We start from the raw sequence: 9950 nt of genomic DNA, 5'->3' as shown, positions 1-9950 counted from the left end.
ACCTTGGCAATTATATAATTTTTTTAAAAAACTAGTACCTCTTCAAGATTTGAAATAATAAGAATTGCATGGATGGATGCATGATGCATCCCACTCATCACACACATAAATACATTTTCTAGGAATTGACTTACCTGCAAGTTCTTTTAGCTTAGACTTCACATTGATGATGCTTATTGCTTAGCCAGGGATCAAATCCTTGGATTTGATTACAAGATATTTATTATTATTATTATTATTATTATTATTACTCGATTCCTATGTGTATAGTCTGCAGTTAACCTTGTTTTATTACTCATTTGCATTATTTTTGTAATCACCCCCTTGATATCAGTGATATGTGCCTTATTCTAATTTATTGGATTACCATATAATGGAGATTTGGATGTAGTGGCACCCATCATTTCATCAAAAATATTTTTTTACATGCCATCAAGTGGGGAAAAAAAAAAACATTTACAGCCACAATGTATAATTGATTAAATAACACAGATGATCTCAATTAGAATTAATTATAATTTATAAAGAAAAAGAAATGAATAATTGAGAATCATCAGCAGCAGCAGTTGAAATTTTAGCAGGACCTTCATGGATGAAGCGGGGCAAATAATAAGATTCAAATCCTCCTTAATCAATCCTGCTCAACTCTCTATTTACCCCTCTTTCTTTTTTGAGTTTTTTTTTTTTTTTTTTCCTCAAAGATATCAGATTCCATTAAGACTCGAACAGGCCGAAAATGTAATACAAGGTCGTCTGGTAATGATAATTACATCTGAAGGATAAATCATGTAAAAACTTTGAAGCAAGAACATGAGTCGCTTGGTTACCTGTTCTTTTAACAGCAAAAAACTGAACATTCTCAAAATTACGAAACATCAAGAAGAATCCCTTGAATAGCAATGGGAAAGGTCTAATTATGAAGAGCATTGACAACAATAGCAGAGTCTCCTTCTATGATAATTTTCTGAAAACCCCATAAAACAGCATTTGGAGCAGTCTCTCTACAAGCAATGCTTTCTAATAAGAGAGGATCAACAATAAAAGGCCATAGGCTGCATCTCCAGTCAATGATTGTCCTTGCATGATCGCGAGCTATCACTGCTACTGCTCCTTTATTGTTCTGTTTATCCACTGCAGCATCGAAGTTATATTTCACCATATCTTCCATTGGAGGAATCCAATTCAAATTCTGCTGTTATTGATGATAAGTGTTACTAGGACCATCTATTGCTACTAAAAGAAAGTCTTATTGGTGTTTTAAAGCATTCGGAATTACTTCTTGCCAAGTCTGTGTTTGCTGATGGAAGTTGAGGGCATTCTTGCACTTCCAAGTATGCCAAAGGAAGAAAGCCATTGATTGAATAAGATATGAGCCATCAGGATGCTTAGCAAGATAAGAACAAACTTCAATCCAAGAATTCATAAGGTTTGAGCTGATCACCGTTGACGAGCGAAGTCTTAGTGGAGAATTGATCCAAATAGCTAAAGCTTGAGGACAAGAGAAAAACAAATGGCACAGGGTTTCTTTCTCACTACAAAAATTGCATTCAGGATTCATATGAGGGATTCACCTATGAAGGAGGTCATTACAAGGAAGTCGTTCCCTTAAAAGGCACCATAGGAACATTTTCAATTTGTTAGGCAATTGAATTTTCCAGAAGCTATTCCAAAAAGAATTATTTCGAACCTGAGAATTAGGGCCAGGACCACCAGAATTCAAGCAATTATCAGAGAGCATTCGTTGCCTAGCTATCGTATAGCCTGGCCTAACGGAACAGAACCCATGGAAATCATAATGCCAGACTCTTTGATCCTCTCTTTGAAACAAGCTGACAGGAACTCCTAAAATTTGTTTGATATAACTTGAGCTGGTCATAAATGAGTATTAGAATAGAGGATGCATGCCGTGAAATGATCAAATTAAATACTATATTAAAATGATTAAATTTTCAAATCAAGATAATTGGTAGTATATTTTAAATAAAAAATTTATTTTAAAATATTTTTTTATATTAAAAAATTTTATACTTTTAAAATTGTAAATGAAAACTCTTTTATTTTCAAAAAAACAAAATCTCCTTAATCAAACTTATATTAGAATAACTTTTTTTTCACTTGCAATCGAAATATTTAATTTTTGCACACTAATATTAAATCAGACATATTTAATAAATTTATAATATTTATGAATCGATAATATATTGATTTAACCAACCCCATAAACGGACCGTAACTTCATTGCAAGGCGTTAATTATTCCGTTGATACTTCTCAACGGAATGTTAATTTTTTTTTTTAATTATTAGCATATTATTTGTCGTGTTATGACATCAATTTTTATTTGAAAAAGTTATTAACATATATTTAGTTAAAATTTATTAGTTAAATTATGAACATCAGCCAAGTGTAAAAGAAAAATTACAAAATTTAAAAGATTTGATTTTTCTTTTTAAATTGCAAATTTGCAGTAACCAATTTTCTTTTAACTGCAAATCAGATACGAAGACAAAATTGTGTTAATTCATCATCTTCAACAAAAATTTTAAGAAGATAAAATTTATTTTTTCTTATATTCCTACAAATTGAAGATCAAGAAAGAGGAACAGAAGAAGAAGATAGGATTCATCATTCATGGTTTGCTCTTACATCTACTCTGCGATCCAAAACAAATACAGATTACAGAGAAGAAGAAGCTTTGGCTATGGCTTACGGTACACAATTTTAAATATTTTTTTATTTAAAAAATTTTCCACTAATTACTATCAATAGAGCTCACAAAAACATGAATCTGATCTAAAAAGCTCAGATTTTGAGGTCTATCTTTCCTCTTCACATACCCTTTTGCTTCCTTCTCTCCGTACACACCATAACCTCTCTTCCCGTTCCGCTTCCACATCTCCACCGCGTAGCTCCTGTGCGCGTAATACGCCTCCGCCGCGCACGCTTTTCCGTCGCCTCCGTACTCCTCACCATCATCCGTTGCCGTTATCGGCTCCAACATTATCGGCAACCTCTCGTAGTGACAACGAGTGGTACCCTCCAGCTCGTCGAGGCGAGAGAGTCCTCTAGCCGTGACGGCGTACAACTCGCCTGTGACGCGGTTGGATCCGGAAGCACCGGGGAGGTTGAGGAGGAATGGGACTCTGTAGGGACCACAGACGAGAGGATAATTGTCTATGGTTCGGTATGTACCTCTGAAGACAGCGTCTCCGGTTCGCATCAGATCTTGCAAGAGTCCGTGGTTGGAGAAGCCTCTCTTCAAGGTACCGTAAGTGAATATGAGCGTTGATGTTGCAGGCTTGTTCTCTGCTATTTGAAAGCCCATTTGGCTTCTCTCTGAACTGATTATGGGAATGGAAATGGAAGCAGATAGTTTTTGCAGAGAGATCTTTTGTTGAATTTAGGGATGATGACGATGACCCAGCAACGGGATCCTCCATTTATAGCGGCCTTAAGTTGATTTTACCGTACTTATATATTTTTAATTATAACATCACATCTAAATAATAAAATAAATTTTATTTAACTTACAAGGCAATTAATTTTAAATGGATTAATGTTTTATTTGATTTATAAATTAAAAATTATAATTAATAAAAATTATTTAAATAAATTTAATTACTTTTGTTTTTATTTGATTTAATGTCACCAAATATAATTGATTTTTAAGCAAAGAAATTTGTGCAAAATGGGCATATAGGAGATTCTAATTTTGTACATTAATTAAATAAAGCATGATGAAATCTTGGGTTACCCAATTTTCATACTAAAACATGAGAGATTATTGATTGTTTCTAGAGTATTTATTCTCTCACATATATATGAAATATACTATTTATTTTAATTATTTTTTAAAAAAATTTAAATGAGAAAAAACAGGCTATAATATATTATCAATTTTTTTTTTATTATTGTAAAATTTACCGATCACTTATTAAAAGAGACGGTTGGTAAGATTTGAGAGTGTTGAATAAATTTTAGCGACTGAATTAACTTTTGTTGGTTAATTAATTTTAATAATAATTAAAATTTTATAAATATAAAATGAATTATTTCTTATTAAACTAAGAATAGATATTATATATAATTTCCCAAAAAAAATAATGAAGTATGTTGAAAAAGAAGAGATTACAACCCTTTGATCCATTACCTTTTCGTACTTTTTGGCCTAAAATTAAGTAAAATTTTTAAATACCATGATTTATCAATTGGTAAAATATTAAATTTAACCTTTATATTTATAGAAAAAATTAATTTAACTAATTTTTAAGTTTTTATCTAAACTAAATCAAAAGTTTTAATCTTGAAGATCAATTTAGCCTAAAAATTAAATTTCTTAATTTCTTGATTTAAATAAAAAAAGAATTAAGAAGTTTAATTTTTTTAATTTTAGGACTAAACTTATTATTTAAGCTCAAAAATTAAGAAGTTTAATTTCTTATTTTTTTTTTAATTTTTGAGTTAGATCGAGTTTAAATTAAAATTTTTAAATTAAATTGAATAAAAAATTAAAAATAATTAAATTAAATTTTCTCTAATTTAACTTTTAAGCCTTTATAGATTCAAAAAATATCAGTCTTTGTGGTTATTTTGTTTTCCTCATATTATTGTTTCACATTGATATTGGATTGGTATCTTATAATTCAATATTTTATATATATAATTTTTCTAAAAGTCATTTAAATTATAAATCCCACTTGCCATGATTTTAATGCAATGAAGTGTATCTTATAATGTACTTTTATAAGGTAGGTGAGAATAAAATTAGTATTTTTAACAAAACATATATTATATTAGTCGATTATAATGATTTTTATATTAGTAATATTATAATAGCTTTAAAATTATAAATTCTTAAATTTAAATAAAGAAAATAATAAAAAAAAATTATGAACCTTCCTCATTATGTACTATTAACAATAGTGTAATCACACCCTACTGTTAATCAATCTATTAAAAATTAACAAAAATATCACATCAGTTGCCTTAATCCTTAAATTATCCCAAATTAAGCATAAATTAATCTAATTAAAATAAAAATACTTAGTTTATTAACTTTGGGAATATTTTCAATAAGCCGGCACTTTATATTAATATAAAAAATATTTTTAATATAATTTTTTTTTTAATTGATGTTGAGAAATCCTTTAATAATTTAATATATTTTTATTAATAAATTTATAATTTTTTATTTATATTTTACTCACTCATTCCATTTTTTTTCGATATGAGAATTACACACTTTTATATTTCAATATAATAAATAATGAGTAAAGGAAGTTGACGTATGTTAATTCATTAAGTTTGAAGTTATTTAAAAATAATAATTTAGCATGCTATTTAAAATTTAGCATATTTTTTGAAATAAAATATAATTATCAATAATAATAATAAACAATGTTAATAAAAACAATTTTTCTTTTAGGTAAAAAAAATAAATAAAAACAAGATTAAAGAGATGAAAAGTGGGTGGAGATGAATATGTATTGTGATGATAGAAATGTTGATAAGTTGGGCATCTTATGAACATGGTGGGTAGTGGGTCCCCATTCTCTTTTGTATTTATCTTACAATGAGAACTTTTCTTATCTAAATTATTGATCACAATTAGTATGATACTCATAAAATTATCATATTCAAATATGAGTATATTAATATTTTTAAAAATTAAATTTATCTTTGATTAGATTAAAAGTTATTTTTAATTATTTAAATTTATTATAAATTTAATTAAAATTTATTCTTATTATTTAAATTTATACTAAACTCGATTAAAATTTATTTTCAATTTATTAAATCTGTCTTAAAACTTAATTATTATTACTCAAAAAATATTTAAAATCATTTAATTTTATATATTTTAATTAACAATTTATATAAAAAATTATTTTATTAATAATTTATATTTTAAAAATTTAATAATTTCATAAAATATTTAAATTTTATTTTATATAAAATAAAAAATATAAAAATTTATAAATATTATTATAAAAATATTTATTTTATATTTAATTAAATATTTATATAAACATATTTAAATGATGGACAATCAATATATAATATTTAAATTAAATTTGCACCAACTTCAAATATTATTTTTTAAATCTAAATACATTCTAGAGTTTGATAAGATTAAATACTTACGATAACTTAATCTATTATCATCTTTAATTTAAACTCAATCCATAATTAGTTTAATATATAAAATATGTAATAAAATTTATTTACTAAATATGTAAATTCTATATGTTCATGTGATGATAACGTCAAATGTATGCAAAAATTTCCCTTACAATGATAAAGCCAAGGAAAATAAACGGAAGGCTTTTTTATTAAAAAAAAAAAAAAAAGAAAAATTCCACTTCGTTGGGCTGCGTAATGGCCTCGCCGAGAATCGGGTCCCTTTTCAACAATTTCAGTTCCGTAGTCCGCACAAGACCAAAACTTCAATCAAAATTAACAAACGACGCCGGCATACTGAAAACTTTCCGAATCTGCCACCCCCAACCCCATTCCCATTTTACGCAATCGTTGTGTTTCCATCTTTTCACATTTTCTGCACGATCACCGATCTCTCCTACCTACTATTTGTACTAATAAATTGATTTAAATTTGATTAAAATCGATTTGATTTTATATTTAAACCGTTTAAGGAAAAAATCAAAATGAATTGGACGAATCAATTGTGATTTGTCAGATTAGATCAAACCGTAAAGAACCACACCGAATCGTATAGCTACCAAGTTATTGGACTGAATTTTTATTAACATTGGGCTTAGCCCAACTACTCAGAAACCTGAACAGCACTTCAGTTCAGCCTCCTGTGATAATTGCACAGTTGTTAATCAGCCCAATGGGCCTAATGCTAAAAATCACTCCACTATCCTGAAAGCATATAATTGAACTCTTAATTTAATAGCCGGGATAATAATATTTAATAAAATATAATATAATTGAATGTGAATATATTAATAAAAATTCAGATATTTTGATAGTAAATCAAAATTAATGAAAAACAAATAACACAAAGAGAGAAGATACTGAAATCAAGAAAGACAAAAGAGCCATCACATAAATTGATTAAAGAAAAAAAAGAAAAAAAAGAAGAGCATCAATCGCTTCCAACAAGTGGACATCAAAGTCCCCCAAAATACATGCCAAAATAATTATCAAACACAGCAAGTGGATTCTGTCCTTATCGCCTCAAATTAATTTAGTGCTCACCATAGCAATCAGCTAGCTTTATTTTACCATGTACCCAATAAAAATAAAATTACTTTACTCTCACCTCTAATCATGCAACATTTTTTAGATGGAAGAAAAATAAAATGACCACATCACACCCAAACTTTGTACCTATTTTTTCCCCTTTTTTATTTTTTTTTAATTTTTCTTTTTTTATAGTTTTTTTAAGGCTGTGCAATCCGAATCAAAATAATTAAAAAAAATTATAAATTAAATTAAATTAAAGATAAAAATCCAATTTTGTTTATAATTTTAGTCTTGATGGCCTCATGGCCGGAGTTACGTGGTGGTGAGTGGGGTGATATTACAAAAAATTTTAAAAATAATTATAAAAGTTATTCGAATTTCATTAATAATTTATTAATAATTTATCAACACTTTATCGATAAAAAAAAAAAACAAAATTTAAATTAATTTATGCCAACAAAATGATAGACTGATTATCGATGAATAATTTACCAATGACGCAATTACGTAACTAAAAATGACACCTAATATTGATAATAAAATTAATGACTAAATAAAAAAATACCAATGAAAAAATTCATTAGTAGTTACTACTTAACTCGTATTTAGTTAGTAATATTAAAAAAAATTAAAAAAATTTAAAAAACTTGAAAAATTTTAACTACGAAAATATTTTATCTGTAATTATAAATAAACTTTTTTTAAATAATATTAAGAAGAAAATAAAAATAGAAATTTTAAAATAAATTACCTATGAAAATTTTTCATAATTAATTACCAACTAATAATATTTAGTCAGTAATATATAAAAAAAATAATTAAAAAAGTTTAAAAATTATTACCTATAAAAATTTTTCTTCAGTAATTACTAACGAATCATATTTAGTCAATAATATTAAAAAGAAAATATAAAAAAATTAAAATAAATCACTTACGAAAATTTTTCATCAGTAATTACCAATGAAAATAATATTAAAATGAAAATAAAAAATAAAATTTTAAAATAAATTACCTAAGAAAATTTTTCATTGATAATTACCAACGAACCATATTTCGTCGATAATATTAAGAAGAAAAAAAAATTTACCAAAGTTTAAAAAATTTTGCTTGCAAAAATATTTTATTGGTAATTACCAACAAATATTAATTTTGTCTGTAATCCATCGGTAAATTATAAAAAATGTAAAATTTTCTCATCGTTTATGAATAGATAAGAGAAGGTTTAATTTCTCTATAAAAGAATAAAAGAAAAGCCACTTTCTAACATATGACAATTGTGGCATAGACAATATGTAGGGCCTATTTTGGGCCCACTAATTATTTTTTTAAAGTCATTTAAATCTTAAAAAATAATTTTATATTTAAATTGAAATATTTAATATTTAATTTAAAAAATAAAAAAAAAATTAAAAAAATAAAAAATAAATTAAAATTTTAAATTAAATTAAATTAAATTAAATTTAAAAATTAAATTTAAAAGTTAAATTAAATTAAAAATATGAAATAAAAACTAGCTACGAAAAGTTACCATTAGTAATTATCTACAACAACTTATTATCGTCGATAATTATCTATAACAACTTATTTTCGTTAGTAATTGCCAATAAAAAGTGTTGCTAGTAAATAGTTAGTGATTTATTAGTGTACGATCCTCCCTCAAAATTGGGTACAAAAAAATCATAATTTAACTACGAAATTGTTCGCCAGTAAATTTAGTGATAATATATTTTTTTTTATCAATAAAAATTACTTACACTAAAATTTATGGATAAAAAAATTTCCTCAATAATTCCTCGGTAATCCTAATTACCAATGAAATATAAGCATATTTGATCGATAATATTCATAACTATTTTTCCAATTTTTTGTAGTGTGATTGACCTACTCAATTAAAAAAAAAAATCCCATATATATATATTGAATTTTAAATCCTTGATTGATAGGGTTATTAACCATGTGTGCCTAAAACACTAAAGTCTAAAAATTGGAAAACCAATCCTAGTCTCACAATCTATGGCTCAAAACCTGAGGATGAGCACTTAAATTGAACTGGCTAACCCAAGTCTAAATGGATGAATGAGCCCATCTGCATCTCAAGTGCAATTCACTTGTATTACTAATGATCAATTGAAAAGGGATAGCAACTTTAATTAGCAAAATGTATATATACACATGAATAATATTCCTTTGAGTTGAGCAAAATTTTTTTGACTCTGCTAACTCAATCTCTTGGCTCCATTTTGCTATGAACTTGATGAGTCTTCATTCTTGATAGTGACTCTTGATAGGCCTTAAAACTTTAGGGTTTGAGTGGTGATAACTAGTGATACAGGTGATATATTTAATGAAAGACACATGGATTAAGTGTCAGAGTAATATTTGGATAGATATAGGTGAAATATGGGTACTTAAATGGCTTATAAAACCTCTTCCGAGTATTTATACAGGTTAGGATCAATTTATGATTTTGCGTTGTCAGATTCGAATTGAAGTCTAAACCAGTCTTTAACCCGAATTTAGAAATCATTGATATTCGAAATTGTTCAGATCATTCTGATCCGAATGATATAATATCCAAGAGAATCGCTCGGCCAATTTCAAGATTTGAACCACAGTTATTAACTCTTGAGATTTGAGCGTTCAGAATTTTGAAATTTAATCTCCAATGTTATCAGATTAGGAGAACAACTTCTTATGTCTTTACAGATAGTTTATATAAGGTGACACATCCTAAAGCCT

The 9950-nt window shown here is 26.6% G+C and overlaps 1 protein-coding gene across 1 annotated transcript; it reads right to left on the bottom strand.

The window, feature by feature from the left end:
• Positions 1-2539: 2539 nt before the first annotated feature.
• Positions 2540-3452, bottom strand: LOC110640371 (putative gamma-glutamylcyclotransferase At3g02910). Its single transcript, XM_021791662.2, has one exon. It carries the CDS (start codon positions 3322-3324, stop codon positions 2752-2754), a length of 573 nt encoding a protein of 190 aa, XP_021647354.2. The 5' UTR covers positions 3325-3452; the 3' UTR covers positions 2540-2751.
• Between the last annotated feature and the right edge of the window lie 6498 nt (positions 3453-9950).

This window comes from Hevea brasiliensis, chromosome 3, assembly GCF_030052815.1.
Source record: "Hevea brasiliensis isolate MT/VB/25A 57/8 chromosome 3, ASM3005281v1, whole genome shotgun sequence".
NCBI lineage: Eukaryota > Viridiplantae > Streptophyta > Magnoliopsida > Malpighiales > Euphorbiaceae > Hevea > Hevea brasiliensis.
The sequence above is the reverse complement of the archived record's forward strand: the minus strand, read 5'-3'. Positions and strand labels throughout refer to the sequence as shown.

Bases quoted from the DNA above. Each gene is read 5' to 3' on its own strand.
- LOC110640371 (XM_021791662.2), bottom strand. From the start codon at position 3,324: ATGGGCTTTCAAATAGCAGAGAACAAGCCTGCAACATCAACGCTCATA.